Source organism: Caloenas nicobarica, chromosome Z, assembly GCF_036013445.1.
Source record: "Caloenas nicobarica isolate bCalNic1 chromosome Z, bCalNic1.hap1, whole genome shotgun sequence".
Classification (NCBI taxonomy): Eukaryota; Metazoa; Chordata; class Aves; order Columbiformes; family Columbidae; genus Caloenas; species Caloenas nicobarica.
This window is the reverse complement of record NC_088284.1, coordinates 33,092,473-33,120,368: the sequence shown is the minus strand read 5'-3', so window position 1 is coordinate 33,120,368 and position 27,896 is coordinate 33,092,473. Positions and strand designations below refer to the sequence as shown.

General features: G+C 38.1%; 1 protein-coding gene across 2 annotated transcripts in view; it reads left to right on the top strand.

Moving 5' to 3' along the window:
* The window catches only part of SNX24 (sorting nexin 24), a 93,014-nt gene that overhangs the window by 61,706 nt on the left and 3,412 nt on the right, over nt 1-27,896 (top strand). For both annotated transcript variants that reach the window (XM_065656998.1, XM_065656997.1), the window contains 3 exons: nt 23,449-23,543; nt 24,691-24,723; nt 25,649-25,713. In XM_065656998.1, coding sequence (XP_065513070.1) covers nt 23,449-23,543; nt 24,691-24,723; nt 25,649-25,713 — 193 coding nt within the window. The remainder of the gene's footprint in view (nt 1-23,448; nt 23,544-24,690; nt 24,724-25,648; nt 25,714-27,896) is intronic.

Genomic DNA, 27,896 nt, shown 5'->3' with positions numbered 1-27,896 from the left:
TTCCTAGTACAAGTGATTTTATTGATCGATACAGTCTCAATGTAACAAGGCAGATTATTCTACTGATTTTATCGAAACCTTAACTAAGTTTGTTAGTGTACCACATATCTTTAAATAGATCTAGATGATGATGTAGATTAAGAAAAGCAGACCACCATCCATCTTTTTTTGATCGGTTAATAACTTAAATCCATCATTGCTGCGACCAGCTCTTTTAAGATTCTGTTGTGCATACGTGTTTCTTTGGTGGTACAGATACATAGCTGGTTTTAGATGGCTGTGGATTTTAAAGAAGTGTGGTTGACACATTCAGGATTGCATGTTTGTTGAGGGGGTAGAAAGCAAAAGAAAATGGGAAAGCAAAATAATTCTGTAGATAATTTAAAGGAGAGGCATTTATTAAGACTGTCCGTTTGCAGAAGTATTTCCTGCAGAAATATTCCAAGCATTTTTCAAGTATGCTACCTGGTTTATGTTTTAAGAGTTATATTTTTTGCTTTTCAAGTGGTGCTAAATTGTGGTTTATGGTTCATATTTTTTCTTCATCTTCAATAATCTCTTTGGTTTTGCTGTATAGAATTGTACTCTATGAAATTCTCTCTCATTTCCCTCTTATATGTTAAAACTGATTCAAATAAATTTTACTCAGTTAAAAGCAGAATTTACATTAGAGGTCACTACAGTTTCAAAACCATTCATTATACTGTATATCATAATGCTATTGTATCACATACTTTCACCCAAGTTAAAATGAACATCAAATAGTATTAATTGTGCATTTATATACAGTGAGAAATGGTCTCTGTCATGACCTGCATATGCTCAGAATAACTGTAAGATATTTTAAGAGGTAGGAGAAGGAAATTAAGTTCTTTGCCTAAGATGTCACAGCCTGTTAAAGCAGAACTAGGGGTATTAAAACTCGAGGGCTGGTGCACTGCTATAGTCTGCTGATGGCCAGTTCTTCTAATAGCCGTGATCTCTTCTAGAGCAACGCAAAGTGTGAGATACTTATTTCATTTAGCCATGATGGAAGAAAAAATAGTCACCTTCCTTATCCTGAAGGCAAGTCCTCATTTGACATACAGGCATTATATTTTCTTTTCCCTTAATAAATATTTATTTTGTGTGAGCTTCTTTGGGGGAGAGAAGGGGAAGATCAACCTGTCTTTTTCCATTATAGGGAAGCATGGAAAGAAGGAGGAAGCTGTAATTCTTCCAAAGAGTCTTTATTATCATCACCTGAAGTACAGTAGAAAGACTGAGTTTCTTCAATCTTTTTAATCAATCTACACCATTTTAAACACATTTTCATTTCCTACTCTGTGTTGTTTTACATAAGCTAATTCTTTTGTTTGTGTGTCTATGAATGACTATTGCTTTTTGAAATTGGACTTTCAAGGCAAGTTAAGTCTTAAGGACTTTTTCTTCAAAATTAGTCTGTAAAGTTACTTAATGAATTGTCAATGAAGGAAAAACTTATATCCTAGTGAAAGAGTATTTTATTATTGCCTGTGTAGCGCAACACACTATGTTCTGTTATGGTTGTTCAGTAGTGTACAGCATTAAATTAGCATGTAGTTTAGACCAAAGTCTGCCAAATCATGGCCTTTATGCAGTCTGATAGTATTCTTCTGCCTACACTCTTTGTGTGACCAAAGACCAATCATTAATATTCTGTGCACATTCATAAATTGCACATGAGGGCTGGGGAAGACAGTTCATGAAGAAGTGAATAAATCAGTCTTTACAGCAGAATTTGAATTTGCACATAAGACATGGGTCACATTTTTAAGTGAAAGTAAAGGAAATATTGAATATATGCTGAATAACTGAAAACCATTCATTCTGTACTTTGGATGAAGAACTGATTCTGGGAGGAAGTAGTAGTATTGGGATCATGAAAGCAACATTGAATAAATCTTTACATATAAGGAAGCTTAAATAAAGTTTGATGAACTTAACCTGACAATTCTTCACTTTCAAGTGTGCCATAATAACTTTACTGTTTTCATCTAACGTTGTTTGTATCCATTAGTGTAGACCATTCTAAAGGGAAAAAAAAAATAACACCTGTGGAACTAATCAAAGGATTTTACCAGGAACATACTGACTTAAATATGTAGTAATTCTTGAGCTTCTGCTTTAGAGATATTGCAAGGAAAGAGCACAGGAACAGAAAAATTCTTTGCAAGAAGGGCTGCTTAAGCAAGAAGTAGGAGCTAGTGCTTGAGTAGCTAAGAGAAGCGAGCAGAGGAGAAGATGGCTAGTCTTTGTCGGATAGGTTGTGGGAAGGTGGTCAGTGAGCCTTCTCCTTTGGTTCTGCAGTAAATTGGTCTCCTCTGTTAGATACAATTCCCTTGTGTGTGTTCTCTTTTCTTGGCTTTCATGCAATCTTGCATGTCTTCTTTCTGAAGGATTTCAGAGTGAGATAAGGAGAGAAGGTCCCACGCTCATGGGTAGCCTAGGAGAATAGCAAATGTGTGTTGCCTTCGTCTAACATTGTCTATCTCCACACACCTTGGCATTGCTTGCCTTTATTTTTCTTTTCACCTGCTTATTGTCTCTAATCAGAATATAATAAGGATTTACTTAAGTACAAAACCCCTCATTTTACTGCAGCTGTTGATTGTAGAATGCCTTGACTCAGACAGACTTGAATTTAAATGCATGTACATATACAAACAAATATGTATTACTGAATGATGCCTAAATTTAGAATTCTGATATGGATTTTTCTTGTTGACTTTTAAAACATGAACATTAAAATAAGAAACTTTCATAGAGTTTCTTGTTGTGATCTTCAAGAAGTATTGATATAAAAATTGAGTTTTGTGATGCAGTTTCTTCTTTTTAATTTCTCATTACTATCATTGTCTTTAATATGCATTTTCTTCTGTAGATGAAAAAAAGTTTGCAGAAACAAAGCATGAAGTAGAAGCAGAACCTTTAATTTCATTAGGCACATTGTAACTGGTTAAGATTAATGTATATATCTCTTGCTAATTCTTTTCAATTACTCAGTTCATATAAATTCCCAAACCTTGTTAATTATGCTGAAGTCAAGTGGTAATTTTTAACAGTCTTTCCACAGCAAGGGAATTTTCCTGGTCTAACCTTGCCCTCTGGTAGAAACTCTCAGCAGATTAGGCATTCTGACTCTGCTCCATTCATTTTCAGCACAAGCCTAATTGCTGCCGACTGCCTGCCACAGGTACCCTGGTTATCGTACATTTAAGGGATGCAGGTTCTTCTGAGAACAAATAAGGAAAGATTAATTGTTTGCTTTGTTTCATCCCAAGAGAAATGTGGGAGCTTAATCAAGAAAAATAATTTCTTCTGTTGATTTGGCTTATTTGTGGAAAGGGATAATTGTATAGAGGCAAGCATAGAGCTATGCATTTTGAAAGAAATTTTGCCATTTACCTACTTGGGAAGCAAAGATACAGCAAAATGAATGTAACACAGCATTGGAATTGATAGGGATGGTTCACATTTCTCATAGTAAGTAATTCGGCTGCTGGGCTTTTATTTGAACCAATATTGCTAGGTGGTATCGTCATTTGTTTTGTCTGCTCCTTGGAAATCTAATCAAGAAGACAATAGTAAGGGGAAAAACACATTTCCAAATTGTCCTTAATTGCTAGAGCACGAAGTGAGCTAAACAGTCTGGTATTTCCAATTAAAGAACTTGTTTCCAGCAAGCACCATTAAATCTATCTTTCCCAATCTGATAAATAAGCTATCAAAGAGTGGAACAGATTAATTGAGAGCAATTAGTTCAAAGCTCGGTATAACAGTCAGAGTAAACCAATGTTATCAATGAATGCAAATTTTACATAAAGCAATAAGAAGTACTGATGCAACAAAATAGAGTTGAGAGTAACCAGTAAGCACAAAGGAAAATTTTATCTATTATACAGAAATTAGTCTGGTTTGTTTCTCCTCGCAAAAAAAAAAAAAGCATTAAAAGCTGTTTCTTTTCAAGACCTCTGTTACAGGAATGTCAAATTGTATTTAACACCTTTGCTACATACATTTCTCCTTCAACATCCTGTGGGAAATAACAGACATGGGAAAATCCAGATACTACAATTCAGAGCTGATGACAAGATTTATTCCAATTGCATCTAAAGCTCAAGAAAGCCCTGTTTATACTACAGCATTTGTGTTTGTTACTGTCTGGTAGACATAGTAATCTCTAAGTATGATTTCCTTATGTTAATAAACAGTAATATTTTTGATGGGTGTTCCTTTCTTCCAGCTATCTTTGTATGCCAAATGGCATTGACGCACGTGGTGTAAGTGTCATTCTGCACGTGGGTCCTCTGGATATTTCCCTTAATGACAGACCATTGGAGAACCACCTGGATGCTCCCCTTAAGTGCCAGCCGCTCACCTTTTGAGAGTGAGTGCATCAGCATGAGGAGAAAGCCTCTCTGTCGCCTTAGATATTTGAAATAAATGTATAGGCTTTGAGTATTAGTATGTTCAAAGAAAGTATAGCGTGTTGCTTCAGTTGTTGTTATTTGTTGTGTATATAAGGCTTTGAAGTACTGGGCTCCATCCAGAAGAAGGCAGGAGAGGATACAGGTAGTCCATTACACACTAAACAGATTAATTTCGAAGTCGCTTACAGAACTACCTTGGCTAGGTAAGTTGTATCACTGCTTTGTGTGTTGGCATCATTCATGTGAACAGACGGCACAAATATAACAGCTGCCACAACTTTTAAAACTGCTCTCTTAGAATTGCAGTTTACGTGGTGCATCCTTGGCCTTTACAGCAGCAATGTGGCTGGAGTCTGCTTTTGTAGAATTAGTTTTAAAATGGTTGGATAAAAATCTTATTTCTTATGCTGTTGCAACCCACTGGGTATGTCTATTCTAGGAAAATGAAAAGGTCAGTGATAACTTTCCCAATAAAATGTTCTGAGAAAATGTCATTCCAGTTATGTGTATCTGACTGGGGGAGTTCATCCTCCATTTTTTGAGTGTCATATTTTTTTATTTTCAGAATATCATCATCAGTAGGCAAATGTGGTATTAATAACTGATAGTATGGTATCATATCAGCTCATGAACTGATGATAACAAACATGTGCAACAGACATAGCACTTGGAACACAAGTCATTTACTGTATTTTTTGTTACGTCCTTCCTGGCAAGTCGCTAGGAGATAACAGTTGTATTCTGAATAACTGTGGTTTTCTGAGCAACTTCCTTGTAATGTTAGCTTCTGGAAAATGTTCAGGGTGTCCCCAAGAAATTGTAAGGAAGTTAGCCATGTGAAACCTCCCCTAGTTTCTCCAGATGACAGGACATCCAGATCTCCAAGTGCACTTTTCAGCATGGGATCCAGCTCTCACACCTGATTCAGTGGGGAAGATGCCTAATGTAGCATTTCGAAAGCATTCATAAAGCAACAAGAGATTACGGAGGAGCAAAGACCATGCACAGGATTCACAATCAGCACTCTTGCAGCCACTGGCATTTAAGCAGCTGTCTCTACATTATCCCATCAGATGTTTCTCTGTGTATTTGGACTTGGACAAGGTCATGCAGTGATACATGCTAGTAGTTTTGAACAGCAGCAGTTGTGTAACTTCAGGATTAGGGAGCAGGTTGCTTTTTTGTAATGACATTGTATTTATATGCCATGCAATAGTGTTTACTTGCTTTACAGGCGATTTTTGTTTTATAATTAAATTCAGGCAAATTTAATCATGCAACCTGAATTAGTTATCCAGCTTTAGATGCTGGGATGATGAAGACATGTACTGCAAGAGTACGTTACCATAGGATACAGGGGTCTTTTTGTAGTATTGGAAATAAAGGTTAGCAGCGTTTCTGATGAATTTGTACTCTAGTGATGCAGGAGACTGTTGATAACTGTGATCTAATGCAGATACTCAAGAATAGTATTATTACTGTAAAAGTACAGACAGTATTTCATTGAAGAGGTCTAGCAGCCAGGCTTGGCATTTCGAAAAAACCTAAATGTGGCCAACAACAAAACAACAACAAAAATCCCAATTACTCTAGTTCGATCGATTATTTTTGCCCAATTTTAGAAAGTGGTGATATTCACCAAGGAATTCAGAGGGACGTCCACCATTGGACCATTGATTGATGCTGAGATACAGGACAGGTAGAAAAGCTGGGCTTCTTAATGTGGGGATGGAGACACCTAAATTATTTTCCCTCTAGTATATTTACCAGTTTTAACCAACATTATCGTTTTTATATCTATATGTTATCTCAACCAGCAGTTTATCATTTTTGTATCTATAGCAGATTCTTTCAATTTCATATGTCACTAACCAACTTTCCACCTTTTCTCAGTTTGTTGGGTTGGTTTGTTTGGTTTTTTGTTGGTTTTGTTTTGTTTTCCCCGTTTTTAACAGAAATCCATATAGCTATGTTACTTTTGCTAGGTAGCTAACTTGCAATCTTGTTTCTCATTTCTGGAGAAGTCACCCCTCTTTTAATAACAAGAATGTGGAGAGTTTTAGCCAAATCAGAGTATTATCTGCAGAACTGTTATGCTGTGATAAATGCAGCCTTCCAGCTGATGCTGCTTGCCTGCCATCAGCACAGAAGAAGTAAATAAGCATTCACTGACCAAGTTGGGATGTTCTCTTTTCACAAGTAATTGCATTGTTCCTCACCTTTATCAAGGACTCCCTTGCTAGAGAGTTTTGGGAGGGACAAGTGTCAAGGAACAGAACCATAATGAAGTACCTGCAATTGAGCAAGGATTGCATTGCTCCGTTAATTCTGTAAAAACTTGTCAGTTTGCCACCCAAATAAATGCCTAGAGTGCGTAAAACGTGGAGCAGAGTGACCTCTAGAAGAAAAATCAATGGCAATTCATATTTCATATGTCTATAATTGCTTGTGAGAGCATGGCAGCAGTTTGTTTATAGAAAAGCTCATTCTACCAGGTATTGTTTCCTGACTTTTTCTTCTTTTGCAGTAGTGATGCTTCTCATGGACTGTGAATCACAGCCAGACATAGCAATAGGCAAGTGTTATTGGTGGTGATTTTTTATTATTGTTTCCACATTACTGTCTTCAGAATTGCTGCACTGTGCTGTGTTTGAACTATATAGTTCAAACTATAGTCACAAGTAAATCGTGTTCACAACTGTTTCCTTGGAAGACTCCTTAAGCTGTTTTTTGCCTTCTTTTTAGCAGGCACGGCTTTATTCTCTGTGTCCATTTGCTAGTATTCTAACCACCAAACTGAAAACATTGTGTGGCCTTCATTTTGAAGCAATTTGTCAGAGAGGCAAGGAATTTTCACAGTCTGCTAATTTAAAGACAGAATTTTGAAATTTTTTTTTCCTCCTATTTTGCTTTGCTTTGTTTTTCTTATTTTTTAAAGAAGCTGTTGTAAGATTTGTATCCCCACTGAGGACTGAGATGTCATAGGGATAGAGAAAATGCCGCTCACTTTATGGATTACTGTTAGGTCAACAAAACTTTGGCAGCATTGATTAACTTGACAGTGAGTACAGCAGTACATTTATCACTTATGGCTGTGCTGTAGAAAATCTAATAAGAGGCAAACAATTCCCTTTAGAGCAGTAACAGGTTCACTGTGGCTAACGGTGCATGCACTGGAAATTTCTGGCTTTAAATTATACCCTTGCTACTAGTTGGATCATTGACTCAAAGCTACTGCACTTTCGCTACTATGTTCTGTGTTACTAATTTGATCAAAATTGTTTTGGCTTCCATAAATCTGATCAAACCCTATATTTTAGTTCATTTAAACTCATAAGCATTTTTGAAGAAGGCATGCAGAAAGAGCTTGATCCAAGCTGCGTTATGTAGAAGGGGCAGCAGCCTGTTATAACTACAAATATTTGGGGTGTTACAAGGTTATAAAAGAAAAATTTTGAACTGTTACTTACAGATCTTCCTCTAATTCACAGATTTAAATAAGCACCAAACCCAAACCTATCTTACATTTAAAAAGTTTCATTGGTTGTTCAGAAGGACTTTTTTCATATGTGCAAATGTGTGCTTTATTAATTACCAGCAATTACCTTAAAAATTCTGTACAAGTTGATTTATAGATTTGTTCTTCCAGTTGTCCTGTTTTTGTAAGAATTATGAGAATTGAACAATGAACAAGAGATTTTCTGTCTCTCCTGTGTATTAGTGCTGCTGCTTGACTGCAAGTTAGCGTTTGGTTCTAATCTGATAGTAAAATTATTTTTTATTCAGTATTCCTTGTTTTCATTTTAATAGATCTTTTTGGAAGTCCATTACTAGTACATTGGGCAGTGTCTTTGCATTGCAAATGTAGAGAAAGTCGGGTTTGCTTTTTTTTTTTTTTTTAAATTCTTGCACCTAGTAGTTCTCTTAAATGGAAGCCCTGCATAATATATTATTTTACAGAAGTGTATCAAGCTTTGTTTCAGTTCAAATAACCAAAAAGTAAGTAAAGGCCACATGCCTGATTGATTGCGTTTCTAGGTACATGCAGGAAAGAACAATGAAGAAGATGCAGTGTTAAGTGCGGGTCAGAACACAGAGGGTGCTACTGAATTTGTGGCTTTATTTTTGTGATACAATCTGAAAAATTGCTGTTTAAGTGAGAGTACTTTTTGGTTTTGGTTTTGTTTGGTTTTTTTAATATTAGGATATATGGCTCACTAGAGAGCCTTTGTGAGTAGCAACAATTATTTCAAGTATTTTGTGTTATTTTAGGAAACTGTTTAAATTGGAAGTTTTGTTCTGCAATATCTGTAAAAATGATGTCGTTTTCTTTGTCGGGAGAGAAGTATTCTACTTGAATCAATTGTCAGGAGGCTTAATGTAATAAGGCAGTTTGTGGTCTGACTAAAAGAAACACTGTGCGAAAGAAATTCCCATAGCACTTTGTTTTTAACAGAAAAACTGAGTTCACCTGAAACATAAATACATTGAAAACCAAGACTTAATAAGGTAGAGCGGCTTTAGAAAGAGAGTGGGTTGCTGTCCAAAATGTGTCTTCTAATGGCTACGATTTAACCAAATATCTGTGTTAATGATAGTATAGCTCTACCAACAGCCTAACAGCAGATTCCTTCTAACAAATTATCAGGCAAGCTGACATTAAGTACCCTTTGCATGGTGACGGGAAAAAATACAATTAAAATAGTGCTTCCTGTTCCATTTTCTTTTTTTGTTTGTTTTTTAATTTGCAGAATAAAAGTTGTGTTTCTCACTCTCTTACTGTGTTTTAGAGGCAACAAGACACATTTCCACACTTCTTCCTGGGTTCATACAATAAAGGAGTTACCCTACTGCCTGCCTTACTGAACAGAGACCTGATATTGATTAACTATCACACTGGCATCAGAACTACTCTTAGGATTCAATTTTTTTGTTGTTTTGCATATTTTATTGATCAAAAGTGGTAAATGAGCATCAAGCGTGCAAGAAGACGATGAATTGTTTACTTGCATAAAATAACCTTTCAATAAGGGAAGATGCATTGCTCACACTTTTGGTGCTGTTCTGCTGCCCGAAGCAGATGGCATTCAGCTGCTATTGATTTGCTCCTATAGTTACAGAGCAGCATGTAACAAGGCATGCTCATTTCTCTGAAAGAGAGGTGTGGAGTTTTTGCCAGGGTGGTGGGAATGAAAAAGGAAGGACAGGGGGTTTGGGGAATTGTGTTAGGGTTGGGTATTTTGCAAGAAAATACAGGGAAGACCTTGCAGTTTCTGTAAGCAGCCCTGTGCAAAAAAAGTGGGGTTTGTATGCTTGCAGGGAAAGGACTTTCTCTAGTTGTAGGACTTCTGGTAACATTAATTCCCACTGCAGATTGAATCCATGAGCAAGCAAGTCCTTAAGATTGTAAAGAGCATCCAGAATTTAGCATTGCAGACTCTATGCCCACCTCTTAAGTGCTATATTTTTTATTTATACATGTTTTTTCTTACCTGTGTAAAGACTTGTAAACTCCTTAGCAAGACGAAATCATACTGTAATATACTGGGCTTGATTCTGCAAGCAGTTAATTTCCCTAATGAGTAAAGAATGTAATAATTCACTATTAGATCTCTCTTGTAATGGGTGGGGGGAAGGGGGAGGGACAAAGAGAGCTTTCTCTGAGAGTTTATCTGAAAGGTTATTTAATGCAGAATTTTGGCACAAAGATCTTTAATTGTATGTCAGATGTTAATGAAATGTAGTTATATGATAGAAGAGTGTTTCAGTAAAGGATAGGAATGTTTTTTCCAAGACAAACCAGATAATTTAAAGTCTTGTTTCTGGAAGAGTAATATGGTGGGTGGTACTGAGAGGCAGGGTGCAGTCCTCATTCAATCTGTTTTAACACAGAAATAACCCGTATGTCAAGATACAAGAGTGTGGTAGTACGAGGGTTAATAAACTCAGCCTCTCGATGACAAAACTGGACCAGTTAAATATTTTTACAACATGATTGTCACATATTAAAGTCTTCTTTGCCCATCTTACTGTTCTGTGGTGACTCTTACTGCTGGAAGTGCTTACTGTTGATTTTTTGAACAGTCTTGAGCACCTTCCTGTTCTGATGTTGTTTAGGAAAATAAAATAATTTACTCTGTTATGACTGCCCTGCTCTCCTCCATGTCATTTATATTGTCTTCCTTTTTAATGAAAATAATCCATGAATTATGACTCCAGATAAAATACTCTCACAGCATAGTTAGTAGCTAGTTATTTATCAAGAATGTAACTTAAACTTACATATTAGTGTCTGTTAAGAAAGGTCCTACTTCGTCTGTTTGAAATTCTGCTCTCTCACTTAGATTCCAACTTGCTTGTGTAATTTATGAAATGCCGTCTAAGCTTTTTTAATATTCGTATGGTTAGATGTCACTACAGCTCTACCATTTGATGTGCTGCTTCTGCAGCTAGGAAGTGGGGTGTAGAGTCTGCGATGCTAAATTCTGGATGCTCTTTACAACCTTAAGGACTTGTTTGCTCATGGATTCAATCTGCAGTAGGAATTAATGTTACCAGAGTGCTAGAACTAGACAAAGTCCTTTCCCTGCAAGCATACAAACCCGACTTTTTGTTTGCACAGAGTTGCTAACAGAAATTGCAAGGTCTTCCCTGTTTTTTCTTGCAAAAGAAACCTGCAAAAGTACGTGTTTTTAAACACAGTTTTCCCTGTTACAGTGTTTCTACAATAAACCTAGTTTCTTTCACAAATTAAAACAAATACATTTATAGTATTGTTCTGTTCCTGTGGTGTCTGTTTATACTGTTAGGACTGACTCTGGTTTTCTTCAGTTTCCTTGTCTCTCTTATTTCTGAGTTTGTTAGTGGTCAAAATTTACTTGATGATGCTTTGCTCTTGTGTAAGCCACCACCTCATTAACTACAGAATTAAGATATCAGAATAAATTGTTACTGTATTAATAATTCAAGGAAAAAAAAAAGAAAAAGAAAAAATATTTTGCTTTTGCTACTTAAGGTAAGTAAATATCTTGCAAATGCAACACGCAACTGATTAAAATTTAATGTGAGCTGCAGAGTTTTTAGTTAAGCTTACTGATTTCCCTGCAGTCACTCTTCCAACATTGTAAAATAACCTAGAGTTCTTATTCAACACCACATTTTGTGCTGGAAGTGCTACCAACACTCAAAACTAAAAGCAAAATCCCCACCATATAAATCTAAATATATTCGGTCTCCCTTCTTTACCTCTGCAAAAATGACACAATGAGTTCATTAACCCCAGGTGCAGTGAATTCCCTGTGCTTTCTATATTCTCCTGTTTGGACTTTGGAGTGAGTACCTGCTGCTTAGTCTAATTAGTTTCAAAGGGAATGTCGAGTCATTTCTCAAGAGTTTACTCTGACCCAAGACCTCTGACAAGAAAATATCAGGGAGACAAAATACGAAGTTATTGTAGAGTTGAATAGCTTTCTTGTTGCAGTACCTTGTGGAAACAACGCAGACAAAGAAATGATCTTCAGATTATTTTTAGATTTTTTGATATGACATTTGCATGAATTGTCATTCTTGTGAAGAGCGAGACTTTGTTTTCATAGCTAACTTCCTCAGTCTTCATCAACCACCTGACCCTTTCCTTATTCCCAGCAAAACCAGCAGAATGAGTTAGAGCTGGGGGACTTTTCTTAAGAAGCAAAAAATAAGTGAAAATGCTATTTCAAGGCTGTTCTTAAATGTTTCAGTATTTTTGTGGGCTTTTTCAGTTCTTTCAAAGCTGTGTTATTTGACCAAAACCACATTATTTGACCAAGAAGTCCAACATCCAATCCAACACCTTAACAGAGCAGTCTGTGACATTATCCAGAGAGAGGTTTTCTTGGGATCAAGAGAAAGCCAGTCATGCTGCAGAGCTACTCCTGTTTCTCTGACTGCTGAGGTATAATTCTGTTGCATTTGGCTCTGAAGGATGGACTACAGCTTAGTTCTTTAGTCGCTGCCTTTTCTTCAGGTTTGCTCATAGCTTTCCTTCTTAGAAAGGACTAATTACGAGCATAGTGAATATAGCAGATAGAAAACATGGCAGTGTAGGAAAAAATAGTATACATATTCTGTGCAAAAATAGGTGACAATTTTTTTTCAAGGTCCTGTTAAAAATGAAATGAAACATAGTAACAGGAGAAAATTTCTTAAAATATTTTTAAATGTCTTAAACATGAAAATACAAACATTGCAGCTAGAACTGTATTGTCTATCAAACTGTTTTTAATGAAGTGTGAATTACTTCAATGTATCTCACAGCCTGTCGACATAAAACTCCTAGTGAATTGAAGGAACAGTCATTTTACATTAAGAAATGTATTTTCTCTGAGATAGTTTTTATTCAATACAGGTAAAACAAAGCAAGCAATATTTCATTGCCTTGTTTTACCTGTATTTACCTGTCTTGCCAAGTGATGTTTTCAGTTTTCTTAAAACATTTGTTGTGTTCTAGTATCTCTTTTCTGTTTTATCTTCATTTTAACCTGATATTATTTGGCTTTGCAAATCTTCAAGCAACGTGCGTATTTCTAAAATAAAACTTCTCAGAGTTGACAGCAAGAAAGAAGTGTTGGATTATCATTCTTGCATCACTCCTTCTTCACTGCCTGCACATGGATATGCTGACTGCCCACTGGGTCAGCCTCCAGCTCAGTCCTCTGTCCCCAGTAGTCCTTCCACAAAGCAGAACAGAGAGCTCCCATGTCCCCTCAGCAAATCTCCACCCACACTGATGCTGTGAGAGGATGGAGGTAGGGGGACTATAGTCATGTAAAAGCTGGCAAATTACCTTTCATGTTGGGGACTCGCAGGTGGGAACAGCCTCTTCCAAACACCTGAATGGCACAAAGGATGAATGAAGTGAAGGGAGGAGAAAGTGAGTTGGCTGTCTTCCAGCCATCCTCCATCTTCTCTGGGAGAGCCATCTGCCACTGTTGACTGGTACAATTAACCCTGTAACTCAGCTGGCATAGCATAAAATAATGATTGAAGCAGGTTAGACCAGAGGTTTCTCTGGGAGAGTAGCCTGCCTCTATTGGTGCTCAAAGGCAGGGTACAAGAGGGAGAACAGAGAGAACATGCTTTGTTAATTTTTTCCTGATACACTCTTCATTTCAATGCATTTTCAGTTCAATTAATTCCTCTTCCATCAGTCTATTCCAGCTCTCTTTAAACACATGTAAATTTTCAGCATCTCGAATGTGATGTGGCCCATGGCTCAACTACCTGTTCCATGAAGAAGTTCCTCCTTCCATCTAAAGCCTCTCCTTTTTTATAATAATAATATATAATAATTTATGATAATGTATTGATTCCTTTTCTGATCGTTTCTAATAAACATTCTATTTCCTTTTTTTAATGGCTGCTGGATAGTGAGCTTATCTTTTGAGGGATACATTGTAGCCCCCAGCATCCTAATCCTCTGATCATTAATGGTCAGTCTAAAGCCTGTCACTGTTATTTTTTTCCAATATAAGTCACTCTGGGCTGTGTTCTCCTAACCTATCTTTCAGAATTTGTAAATACTTATTTATCTTTGCAAGGATCATGGCTGCTAGGTTTGCCGTAAAGCCTTTGGTGGGGGTCTTTGTCAAAAGCCTTTTCCAAACGAAAGTAGGCTGTATCAACAGGGCCACATTTATCTGTGCTTCTTGATCCTTTCAGGGATAGCAGTACATTTTGAAACAGGGTCTCCCTTAACAGCAGCCCTGTGATTCCTTTCCATCCAGACATATTTATCCATGTGCTTACTAATTCTACTCCTTATTGTAGTTGTTACTAACTACCATGGTACAGGCATACTAGTTTATAAATCCCCAATTCTCTTATGGTACTCTTTTTTTAAAAAGAATATGCTTGTCATTTTTTTAGTGTTCTGGTTCTAAAGCAGCCATAAATGGTATGGTGTACATCAATGTTAATTCAGAAAATTAATCAGTGAGTTCCCTTAGGCGCTGTAGAGGAATACTGCATGATGCTGCTGACTTATTACTGTAAGCAGCAAATGCTCTTACGTGTATTCCATGACCTCCATTAGAGACATTCTTTGATAAGGATCAAAAAAAAAAACCAAAACTAAAAGTATGTGCTGAGGCTTCAGAGTTTAAATCTGGCAGTGGTGAATGCTCATGGCTTGATGATGGCTGCTTATGGCTTGGACAGGCATGTTCTTCGCTGAGTAAAGAACTGACTGGATGGCCAGGCCTGAAGAGTTGGTGGCTGGTCATGAGTGGTGTTCCCTAGGGCTCAATATTAGGGCCAGTTCTGTTTAGTCTCTTTATCAGTGACCTTTCTTTAGCTTGGAAGAGACTGAGAGGTGACCTCATTAATGTATATAAATATGTAAAGGGTGAGTGTCACGAGGATGGAGCCAGGCTCTTCTCGGTGACAACCAGTGATGAGACAAGGGGCAGTGAGTGCAAACTGGAACACAAGAGGTTGCACTTAAATATGAGAGGAAACTTCTTCACAATGAGGGTGACTGAACACTGGAACAGGCTTCCCAGGGAGGTTGTGGAGTCTCCTTCTCTGGAGACATTCAAAACCCACCTAGACACATTCCTGTGTAACCTCATCTGGGTGTTCCTGCTCCGGCAGGGGGAATGGACGAGATGATCTTTCAAGGTCCCTTCCAATCCCTAACATTCTGTGATTCTGTGACCTGGACAAGGGGATTGAGTGCACCCTCAGTAAGTTTGCAGATGACACCAAGTTGGGTGGGAGTGTTGATCTGCTGGAGGGTAGGAAGTCCATACAGAGGGATCTGGCCCAGCTGGAGCATTGGGCTGAGGCAAATAGTACGAGGCTCAATGAGGCCACATGCCAGGTCCTGCACTTGGGTCGCAACAACCCCAGGCAGCGCTCAGGGAAGAGGGGCTGGAAAGCTGCCTGGTGGAAAAGGACTTGAGTGTGTTGGTTAACAGCCAGCTAAACATGAGCCAGCGTGTCAGGTGGCCAAAAAGGCCAACAGCATCCTGGCTTGTATCAGGAATAGTGTGGCCAGCAGGACCAGAGAAGTGATTGTGCCACTGTACTTGGCACTGGTGAGGCCTCACCTTGAATCCTGTGTTCAGCTTGGGGTCCCTCATCATGAGAAAGAAATTGAGATGCTGGAGAGAGTTCAGAGGCAGACAATGAAACTGGTGAAGGGTCTGGAGCACAAGTCTTATGAGAAGCAGCTGGGGGAAGTGGTGCTGTTTAGCCTGGAGAAAAGGAGGCTGAGGAGAGGCCTTATCGCTGTCTACAACTACCCGAAAGGAGATTGTAGCATGGAGGGTGTTGGTCTCTTCTCCCAAGTAGCAAGTGAGAAGAAATGATGAGAAGAAATGTCCTCAAGTTGCACCAGGGAAGTTGCAGATTGGACATTAGGAAAGTTTTTTTCATGGGAAGAGTTGTCAGGAATTGAATCAGGCTGCCCGGGGAAGTGGTACAATCACCATCCCTGGAGCTGTTTAAAAGATGTGTACGTACATGTGGCACAAAGGGACATGGATTAGAGGTGGAGTTGACAGTGTTAGGTTTATGGTTGAACTCAATGATCTTAGTAGTCTTTTCCTACCTAAATGATTCTGTGATTCTAAGAAAATGTTTCACATACTAAGAAGACAGGAACATGCACTAAACCCCAATATTTAGAGGAATAGCCTTAGGAGTGAAGAAAGACTTGCAAATTTGGAAAAATTTAGAACTGACATTTTCAGTACCAGCTTCATTTGCTGTAGTGTGGTATTTATAATAGTCTTTAATTACCTGATCAGATACTGTTGTGGGTTTTTGCCTTTTTTTCCCCGTCCAACTTCCTCCTCAGTGCACAAGCATCAGTGTGGAAGGAGAACAACATCTGACTGTGAGAACCCCAAAAAAACCAGTTTCCAAACTTTCCAGGTGACATAGTTTGCAACCTGAATACTGTTTTCTTTTTTTCTGTTATAGCATGTTTGTATTTAGTTCCTTTAATCTTTCAGAAAACAGTACTGCAAATTTAAAACCTCTTCTGCTTTACCCATTGCTGTATTCTGGATTGTAAATGTGGTTGTTCTTTTCCAAGCCTTCTTCCCCTGTACTCTTGAGATGACTTCTAAGCATAAGTATCTAATTTCATTACTGTCCTAGATGTGTATTTTCTGGATCTACTGATAGATATATATCTTATTGTCTAAGGTATTCCTGTACCTGTTTGTTATCAGCAACGTTATTGACATGGTCTTAATTACGTGTTAATTATCCATTGTCTTAGTGGTCCATTGACTTTTAAAAAACACTTAAATTCAGCCTTTTTAAAGTCAACGTTTATTTTGTTACTGGATCTGCTTACTCTCTGTACTACTTTTTCCTGTTACTTATTTTTTAAAGCCTGTCTTGTTTCTGCTAACTTTTTAAAAATATTGTTAACTCATCCTGCCCTTCTGCTTCTTTTCCTTTTGCTGTGTTGATTTCTTCACTTCTCATCCCGCTTTGTCTTAACCTCCAATCCTTCAAGCAGTGTCTCAGGAAATTATATTGACTGCTTCCTTTTACTTTTATTTTTCAAAGGAACCGTAGTCTGTTGCACTTTGTTTCTAACCTTTCTAGGGCTACTCTGCTATTTTGGTGCAGAGAGATTCAGTTTGCTCCCACTACATTATGTTCCCAGTTTAAAAAAAAAAAAAAAAAAAAAAATCAGTATTGTATTTTTCACATCAAATGGGTAATATTTGTACACTTGGCCTCAAGTCAACCTGCTCTACACTTAGTTAAAAGGTAGTTGGAACTGTAAATGTGTAATTTACTAGCTTTCCAACTCAAGTACTCACTACCTTCCCCTCTGCACCTCTTTTTTTTATTATTATTTTTTTATTCACTCTTGTGACTTTACATTAACTTTCAGATAGTAACTTATGAATCCTTGTTGGAAGTATTTTGGCATGTAATACGTACAGTCAATATCTTGTTCACGTTCAAGCTCCACTGTGTTGATGGCACTTTTACTTGGACTTTCCTTTGACATGCAGCCTGGGAGTGTTAGCTAACTGGTACTTCATATGGAGCATCACTTCTGTGTCACTCTATGTGTTTGCATGCTTCTTGTATCTTTATACAGAGTATTAAGCATATTTGATAACCTTTTTCTGTTCTTACTGCCCATCAGTAAATGTTTCTGGTAGTAATGAAAAGTGAAGAGTCCTTACCATGAGAGCTTAATGACAACCTATTTAGAAATAATTATAGTTCATAATGTATAATGACATCCTCACTGAAGAAGGGAGTGAGTTTCTTCATAGTTCTTCATAATGGGTAATAAAAACCATGGCTGTATCGGCTGTTACTTAAAAAAATGAAAGCTTTGTCTTAGAAGTCTGGATCCTTCGTCTGCTTGGTTTTTAGTTAATATGTTCTTTTGGTAACCTTTTTATCATTTCATTGGACTGTGTAAAGCAGTTCAGGAAAAGCAGGTTACTAGAAGAATATAGACTCTAAAGTGTTCTAAAAGATGTGGGTTTTGGTCCCAGTGGAGACTGACACTCCAGCCTACTTACTGTAGCTGGAATGTATTGATTTTCTTCTCCCCCATTTTAGCTGCACCACTGAATTAGGTATTGTGAAGCATCTTTCCCTGTGAAGAGAGGAAAAACTGTCATGAACTTTTTCACCCTAACAATACAGCATTTCAAACTAAACCCGATTGAATGGAAAAGTCTGAAAGGACTCTTAAAAACCTTGTAACTCAGCTCCCCACTCTCATTTCTCCCCTTCCAACAGTTGTTCCAGCAACCTTGAGAAAGTATGATAGATGATTGTAAGAAATTACTTTATAAATATTTTTTCATTAAGAACAATAATAATAATAAAAATCTGTGAAAACAATGCATTCCTGTGGCATGATCTCCTAAGGTTAGCGAAGTGGGCTTGTTCAGGTTTTCAGCAAGATGTTCAGTTACTGTTATAATTGGCTGATGAGTAGATTTGAACCTAACTAGAATGCCAGTGTTCGATTTCGCAGTGTCCTCTGTGAAGATATGTCACCATTTACCCTGGCTTTAGTGACAATTTTCTAAAAAGGAAACTCATGGGAAATCATTATGCTGTTTATATGTCTCCCTTCTGGGAGAGCATTATCCTGTGATATTTTAGCACTGTTTTCCACTGCATGATGGCATCTAGCTAAGGTTAAGGCAGAACAAGTCCCTTTGGAACTTTGTGACTATATTTTACTTGCTGAAGGAGAAAAGATAACCGACAATTAAGTATTTCAGATGTCACTGAAAGAACATGTGCAACTAATCAATGACATCCTTAGGGAACATGATTTTATGAAACTGATAAGGTAGAAAAATTGGGATTTTTGTGATTTGTGTTACATAATAATAATTGCACCCTTTCAATGAAAAAGACATTTCTGCTGATGTAAACATCAGGCTTTGCCTTGTGGTTTAGTTTTTTGGGGGTTTTTTGTTTTGTTTTGTTTTTCCTGAAGCATAGAGTAGTTCATTAGAGCATGACAGTAACAGATAAACACTCTTCAGGATTTTCTAAGAAAATATGGTGCTTATACTCTTAGTTCAGCTGAAATCAATGAGTTTGAAAAATATATTTCTGGAGTCACTTCCCAAATCACTTGCCAGAAGCTGTGTTAGGTGTTTTACTTTGGGAGGGGAGGGGTATTTATTTTAGGAAGGAAATACACATGCTGTCTTTTTCTTAAATTAGTCTACTTAGCACTCTTCTCATATTTGAAACTCATTGCTATGATCTTGCTAGAATTTGGATGTATTAGAAATTGCTAACAAACTAATTGTGAGGTTCTGTTTCTTTGAAAATAGGTATCTTTAAGTTTCTGATTGTAGAGCAAACAAAGTAGTAGTCATGTTTACAAACCAATATATTCACTTGAGCAAAGGCTATGGTTGAGCATGTTACATCACAAATTATAGAAAATTGTTTAGAGACTTTGCCAACTGGTTCATTTTCTGCTCAGCTATTATTTAAAGATCATCAAGTTTGAAAAAAATCTATTTGTTGCAAGTTTTCAGTCAGAAGAAAAAAATCCATTGTGTTATGGGTTGTTCCAGGTAAATTAAGCCAATAACGATAACATTTCTTTCCGATTTAAGAGTATTTTTTGAAAAAGAAAGTTGAGAGTGCTTAGATTTTTCTCTGAATGTTCACTTAGCATCACCACCAGAGGTAGAAAATGCAGCTAGACAGACACACCAGTGTGGTTGGCTTTTTTGGTTCTTGTTCCCCCCCCTTTTTTTTTCTTTTCCCCTTTGGTTGCTACCATGTATATTAAATGGCCGGATTTTATGCTGGCCATTTTTTTTATTGAAGCCAATGAAATCAAGCCAGAAGATAATTTGCCCCCTTCTCAGTATAGTTAACTTGTACCTTCATTGATTTTTTATTTCTTTAAAATGTATGTCATGTTAAATCAGTTGAAAAATCCTCTTTTGTGCAGTGCAGCCATTCCTGCCTTCATAAAATTATGGAAATGACAAAATTCCCAATCAACAGATACAGGGTCCAAAATACAGTGCAGTGGAAAATTCTGTTTGCTTCTCTGCAAATTCTACATTTTCAAGTTTATTGTTTACCAAAGCAGAGTTATTGACAGTTAACAAACTATATAGATGTCCTGGTTTTGGCTGGTATAGCATTTATTTTCTTCCTAGTAGCTGGTATAGTGCTGTGTTTTGGATTTAGTATGAGAAGAATGTTGGTAATACTCTGATGGTTTAGTTATTGCCAGGTGGTCAAAGACTTTTCAGCTTCCCATCCTTTACCAGCTGCACAAGAAGCTGAGAGGGAGCAGAGCCAGGACAGCTGACCCAAGCTGGCCAAAGGACTGTTGCTTACTGTATAACATCATGCTCAGTATAGAAACTGGAATTGGCTGGGGGACAAAGACAGCTGCTTGGGACCAAATAGGCAGAAAAGGATCTGGGGATGTTGATTGACAGCTGGCTGAATATGAGCCAGCAGTGTGCCAAGGTCACCAAGACGGCCAACAGCATCCCGGCTTGTATCAGGAATAGTGTGGCCAGCAGGACTAGAGAAGTGATTGTGCCACCGTACTCGGCACCGGTGAGGCCCCACCTCGAATCCTGTGTTCAGTTTTGGGCCCTTCATCATAAGAGGGACATTGAGGGACTAGAGAGAGCTGGTGAGGGGTCTGGAGCACAAGTCCTGTGAGAAGCGGTTGAGGGAACTGGGGCTGTTTAGCCTGGAGAAAGGGAGGCTGAGGGGAGACCTTCTCACTCTCTACAACTACCTGAAAGGAGATTGTAGCATGGAGGGTGTTGTTCTCTTCTCCCAAGGAACAAGAGATAGGATGAGAAGAAATGGCCTCAAGTTGCACCAGGGGTGGTTTAGTTCGGATATTCAGAAAAACTTCTTCATGGAAAGGGTTGTCAGGCATTGGAACAGGCTACCCAGGGAAGTGATGGAGTCGCCATCCTTGGAGGTGTTTGAAAGACGTTTAGATGAGGTTCTTAGTGACATGGTTTAGTGCTAGAGTTAGGCTATGGTTGGACTCGATGATCCTGAGGGTCTCTTCCAACCAAGAAGATTCTATGATTCTATGATTCTATTGGTGTCATGGACGGTGAGCAATTGCATTGTGAAGCACTTGTTTTGTAAATTCTATTATTATTAATAATAGTATTATTACTGTCATTGTCATTTTCTCTTCCTTTGCTGTCATGTTAAACTGTTCTTATCTCAACCCACAAGTGGTTTTTTTTTTGTTGTTTCCGATTCTCTCCTTAGTCCTGTTCGGAGGGGTGTGGAGAATGAGTGAGCAGCTGTGTGATCCTAGTCGCCAGCTGGGGTTAAACCACAACAGTGGATTAATACTCTAAAACGGATGCTACTTTCTTAGATCTTTTTGTGAAGTATATTTGGTCAGGGTAGGATTATAAGGGTTTGAGGTGATTTGATACATGTCGTGAAGAATACCTAAAAGAAATAGAATGACATACTAATCTGGAGTGAGGGGAAGTAGAAACAAATAGGTTTGTAAGAGCTGTCTGGAGTTTTACAGTGATGTAGCCTTCTCTTCTTCCCTGGAAATCACTGGCCTCAGCAGCCAGCTCAACTTTTGGAATAAGCTGTCAAGAAGTCTGAGGTTGCACGTAAGCATTGGATGCCCTTAAACATCTTTATACAAGTTTTTGCAGTTATTCGTTGCATATAATTAGCAAGATGATTTTATCTGACCAAATCTTACACATTGTTATGCAGTTCACACACCCTCTGAATATGCATCGGCATCCACCCCTCCTTCTGTGCATAACCTGAATGCAGAACAGGATAAATTTTGCAGCAGCAGAGTGCTGATCTTGCAATATGCAAATTAAGTGGCATTTTTTAATGCAGCATCTTCATACAGAGGTGAACTGAAAGGCTTAACACTTGCCAACATTTCAGACCTCCCTGCTTATTACAGCCATTAAAATCTAGAACAGAAAAGTTCATTTTTCCCTGTGCTTTTTTTCAAACTCGTTAGTGATGGCATCAGGTGTTAAAGAAGTGTAGACTCTGAATTCAGATTTGCAAACGTAACATAAAACAAGAACCAGTTCTCAAATAACTTTGTTTTCAAATGTGTTTCTCTTTTTAAGTCTATGCACATCTTATGTAATTTTTACACTTACTGGGTTTTAATTACACGAATAACCAAACCATTTGCTATAAAACCTGGTATAAAATCTAGATGACTTCTAGTTGTCTCTTCCAACTTAATTTTTTGTGTGTGATCCTATGTCCTCTACATACCATTGTGTCTCCCTAGTGATACTGTAGTGTAAGAGAATACACACACAGAAGTAAGTTACCTCCTGAATGTAAACAGAGTAATGTTTCTTCCCATCACCAGTCTTGTTTCTTCTCTAGGTTTTGTTTCTCCTAACATAGCTTGTGAAAATGAACAGAATGAATGTGGATAGCTTTACTGGTACAAGTAATTTTATTTATAAATCTAGTGAGGTTTCTTCCATGCAGGTGTTTACTCCAAATCCAGGCCTTTATGAAGGAAAGCTCTTCAGGGAAGAGCTTGTGGCTTTCATTTGCATGTGAAGTATGTGTGTTATCAGAATGTATGGCATTATGAACAGTAAATAAACAGGGGCTTAATCTTTCAGGTGAGACATTGGTTGAATTTATGAACTGTTTTGCTTGTCTTATGAAGATTAAAGATCAACAATTATTTTCAGTCTGCTTCTATGAAACTGTCAGAGATCTATTATTTCCTTTAAAAATCATACTTTCATGATGAATATGCACCTAAGCATCTCACTTATTTGCTATATATTTTTAAGTGTACTTGTAATTAATTCATTAAAAGTTGTAAATCATCTTACCAATGGAAAAACCAAGGAGGATAAGTCCGGCCGTTATGTCGTTGTGGAAGAATGTGCGGGTCTAGCCAGCAGCTCTTTGGTCAGCGCTTTGTCTTTTGGAATCACAGAGCAGATATAAGGAGTATGTTGAAGCTGATCTGTCAAGCCAAGCAAAGAGTTCACCTTGTTAGTGTTTATCAAGGCATGCATTAATAAAACTGCACAAAGTGGAGACTTCCTTTTTCCACTAATGTGCCAGACAGGAGTCTTCAGTGAGATGAATGCGAAAGCACTGAGCTGTAGCTGTTTTATTTTATGTTTTCAATAAACAGAATTTTATTCACAAATGAGTGGGCCAATAACTTAGTTGTACAGTCAGACATCTCTGCTTGAGAGGCATCTAGCTTGGTATCAGTGATGACAGGTGAAAAAGAATGTAGTAGCATAAGCTGAATGCATTTATATGTGATTCATTAAGAATTGTGGTTTTCCTATTGAAATGAAGCACTCTGAAATAGGTGATAAAAAATAGAGAAGAATTGAAAGGTGTTGCGAGTGGGAAATGTTTTCGTAACTTGAATAAAAGTGTGCAATACCTAAAATATTAAAAAAAATTGGGTTTCTATTTGTGTTTTTTTTTTCCACAGACAGTCATTTTAGAAAATGAAGAGCTCCCTAAAATATTTCTTGATTTCCTGAATGTTCGCCATGTACCTACCTTGCCAAAAGTAGAAAGCTGTGGGTAAGCTCACATTTACTGAAAAATATATGGAGGCCAAAAGTCCCATATCCACTCGATGCTGATGCAGTTCCATTGACTTAAAATGGCCTTGCTGCCAACTCTTAACACTGTAAAATAAATGGGCATTAGGTTCATGTTAAGTATGTTTACATATCCCCAAAAGGTGGTAAAATAAATCCAGCCTGTTCAAAGACAGAAGTGAGGTTTAATGTAGTATTCTTGGAAAGCAAAGAGGAGTTTAAATGAGAAAAAATAAGATTTTCTCATAGATCTTGAAGTATCTACTGAAATGAATTTTGTAAGATATTCATGAACACTCACTAAAGTTGCATGAAAGCCTTTGCATGTGTTTTATGGCCATAGCATCTGGACAACATAGAAGTCAATTCTGTGATCATATATGATCTCCCTCTGTGTGTTTGAAAACGGGGTCTTACACCTTTCTGATGACATCTACCCCACTGGCCCCATTGCCTTTCCACAGGAAGGGTTCTTGATCAGAGTGGGAGAAAGGAATTTCAGTATGATTATCATGAGTGTAATTACTGCAGAAATACCCAAAAGACGACAGAAATACCCAAAACAATGTAACTGGAAGTTCTGTTACCATCTCCAGCTGTAAGATTTGTAGGGAGAATAACTTCTTTTGCTGTGCAAGCTTTCGTAGTTGGAAAGCCCAGCAGTGTTACCAGAACTAGCTCCCCAGAAAGCTATCTGGCACTTTTGCACTTTTGGGGAGGCTGTGTGGATCTGCAGTGGAGAGAAGTCAAGTTGAAAACAGTGGAGGTAATTTTGAGACCCTGTTACACTTGGAGGGTTCTGTGGCCCAGAGTGCTCTCCAGAGTGAATTGGAAGCTAACAGACTTGTAGTTTTCACTTAATGACATCAGCCAATACCCTCCGTGGGAGTGTACCCCATCACTTCACAGATAGACAGACAGACAGATAGATATGTTTGTGAATGGATGCTGTCATTTCCAAGTAGTGGTTGTTGTGTAATGATACTATCTCCTACACTTATTTCATCACACTACATTATGCAGCTACTGACGAGAAAAAGGTTGCTCCCTTTGATGGTTCTTAAAGGATCTGGGGTTTTTGTAACTGTAATTTTGTTGTAACCAGTTTCCTCTCACTTTGCTGGCAGCTCGTTTGATGAAACAGAATCCGAAGAATCAAGGTGAGCTTGTTTCCTCCTCTTTCTAGGACACCAAATTAAAAAACTACTTGAAATTATTGATGTTTACTGTATTTGTTCCTTGCAGCTGATAAAAATAGCAGTAGTTTAGCATTAAAATGAGATGTGTTTGTTAAATGTTTTGGTTAGTTTTATCAGCTGTGTTAGATCTATCCGTTTTTAGTGTGAATTGAGCATCCTTATGCGTGTATTGAGAAATTCCTTACAAAACCCCGATAAAATACTGCTACCTCTGAAATATTTCTGGCAATATTTTTTACCCATCGAAGTGTATTTTTTGTAGCAAGAAGATTTAGCAGAGTGAACTAGAGATTTGGGTTCTCCCCTGTGCCTTTGATAGTGCTTTGTATATATCTGGTTGCACTACTTGGCGCGTGTATGTACAGAGCAGAGTGGAGGGGGCTGGCGCAGGCTGGGGGAGGATGTCTGTACCATGACCAGGGTGGGAGACAGCCCTGTGAGGGGCTTCAAGGACTTTCTCTCCATGGGTGAGGTGTACAGCAACTGCTCTGGGCCTGGAAGACCATGGAGAAATTTTGAGGTTTTTTGGGGGCCGACGAGACTGTAGACCATGGAGCCTGGTCATAGGTGATCTTGTAGCCTGCGTTACACCATGTACCAGGGAGCAGAGCAGGATGAGAAGGTCTCAAAGCCAGCTGCAAGCCACCGCTCCTGGATGCAGCCCATTCACCTCCAGCTTCACGTTGATGGTGTCGCTGTGTGGCTGAGGAGCAGCGAGCTTTGCTCCCAGGAGATGGAGCCTGCCCTTTTGGGGCAGCGCTGGTGTGCAGAAACGCACCGGCACGGCTCCTGCGTGGCTCCACCACCTCACTTTGTCAAAGCTAGTTTGTGGAATATTCTGTTTGCTGTCCCTTGATACTGACATGCCTGTTCTTGACCTTTCCAGCAAACTGTCCCACCAGCCTGTGCTGCTGTTCCTAAGGGATCCATATGTCTTGCCTAAAGCAAACGGTAATCAAACCTGTCATCTGTTAACAGCGCTTTGCTAATCTGACCCTGCACCACATAAACCACATTATTATTAATACCTGCCTAGTCAAATGACACTGGTCCAAAATCTAATAACCTGCCAATAAAACGGTAGTTCTTGTGTAAGAAACCATTAGAACACTAAGTAGGGTGGGTGATTTATAAAAGGGTGGAATTTTCTCCCCCAGTTATTCTCTCAGACAAACCTACTGAGAGTTCAAATCAAAAGATGAAGAGCATTGCTTTTCTTGTTGACCCTTTGGGCTGTTTTGCCCGAAACATTTGAACTTAGACGCCGAGTCCTTTCCAAGTGCTTTTTCCCTAAACACCAGTCAATCTACTGTGAGCATGTTTGTATTTCCATTTGGATTATTATTATTTCTTATCATTTATAACCTCTAGAGCTCTCGGGGAGCATGGGGGTGGGAAACAATATATACTTTAAGTATAATTTATATGTTTCACAAGACATTTACGTTAGCCTTCATCTCTTAATACATGGTTCAAAGGAGTGTTTGAAATAGCTTATTATAAACCATTTTTTTAAAATAAAAAGTTATTTGTATTATTAATTCATAGAGCCCTCTGCCTTAAATTAAATGCGTGCAGGAAAAAATAGCATTTTTAGTAGTGTGTTCCTCCTTTTTTTGTCATTTTACTTGTTTGAACTGTTACTTCTACTGAATTTTGTATTAAAAATGTGCTACACTTTCAAGGCAGAATTTTATCCCAGAACTGCAAATTAAGATTTTTTTTTTAATGTGGCATTTTGATTTTACAAAATGCTGTGTTAAAATCAAGAGTGAGGTTCTTGAGCTGCCTTGAAAATAATGACATTTTTAAGAATAAATTTAGGAAAGAACACTTGTTTGCTTGTAGTTTCTTAGCCAATGGTGTACTTCCTTGAGATTTTCTCAAGATGTATGTAAATACCTGAAGGGAGGCTATAAAGAAGACAAAGCCAGGCTATATTTACTGGTGCCCAATGGCAGGACAAGAACATCAGGAACTACTTTGTCACTCTGAGGGTGACTGAACACTGGTACAGGTTGCTCAGAATCGTGGTGGAGCCTCCATCCTTGGACATATTCAGAAGCTGTCTGGACATCATCCTGGGCAACTGGCTCTAGGTGACCCTGCTTCAGCAGGGTTTGGACCAGATGACCACCAGTGATCTCTTCCAGCTGCAACAGTTCTGTGATTCTGTTGTTTTTTCAAGCCATTTTTGAAAGTCATAGGGACTAGGCTCATGTATTTTGAGAGGGTTAAATAGTCTCTCTTGCAGACAGTGTCCACTGTAGCTAGTAATGTGGCCCAACTGTATTGATCCTATGGAGTCTTACTGAACTTAAAGGTGTAGGTCTATAGTGAAACAGTGAGTGCAGAAGTCATATATGACCAAGGTCCACATGGGATGACATCTTACAGGGTCACTTAGTTTTTACTTTGACTTAGCACTAGTCTGGCCACGTGGACTGAAGGCCTGTTTGAGGCTGGAGTGCAAATCACAAAAATGATGAACCGAAGCACACTAAGGAGAGATGGTTACTTCAGAAGGTCACTCCTGACCCAAGTTACCACAGTAATGCAGAGGCACCCACAGAGTTACCTCTGTCCAAAAGCTGGTCCAGATGCTGCATATACTAATATTTAGAGTGAGCCTCATTGCATGTCTTAATCTTACTGTTTAATGCTGCTCTTAATTGCAAACTTGGGATTCCTCAAGAGCAGAGTGTAAATTATCATTTAATTCCATACCACTCCTGAAAGAGAAAATGGGTTTCATATACAGTTATTCTCAAAAATGAAGACAGTGTTTAATATTCGTAGCCCACATGTCGGGTTTTGTTGTAAGACCTCAAGATCTTGCAGTTCTGTGATGGTATTTATCTTCCTTCCCTAATGGGTACTCCAAGTAAAGCTAAGCTTCCTTTTCTTGAAATCATTAGGAACTTTATACTGAATTTTCTAACTATTCTTTTAAGTAATGCTTTGCTTGGATTAATGTAAAAGCCTCTTCTAATGTGTGATATGTTTAAATATTAATTAGGCCTCATTGATGCCATCTGAAATTTCTCAGGCTTTTCTCAAGGCATTTTTTTTACTTGACACGCAATATTTAGAATTTCTTATGGCAAGTGAATATTCTTTGAAGATGCTAAAAT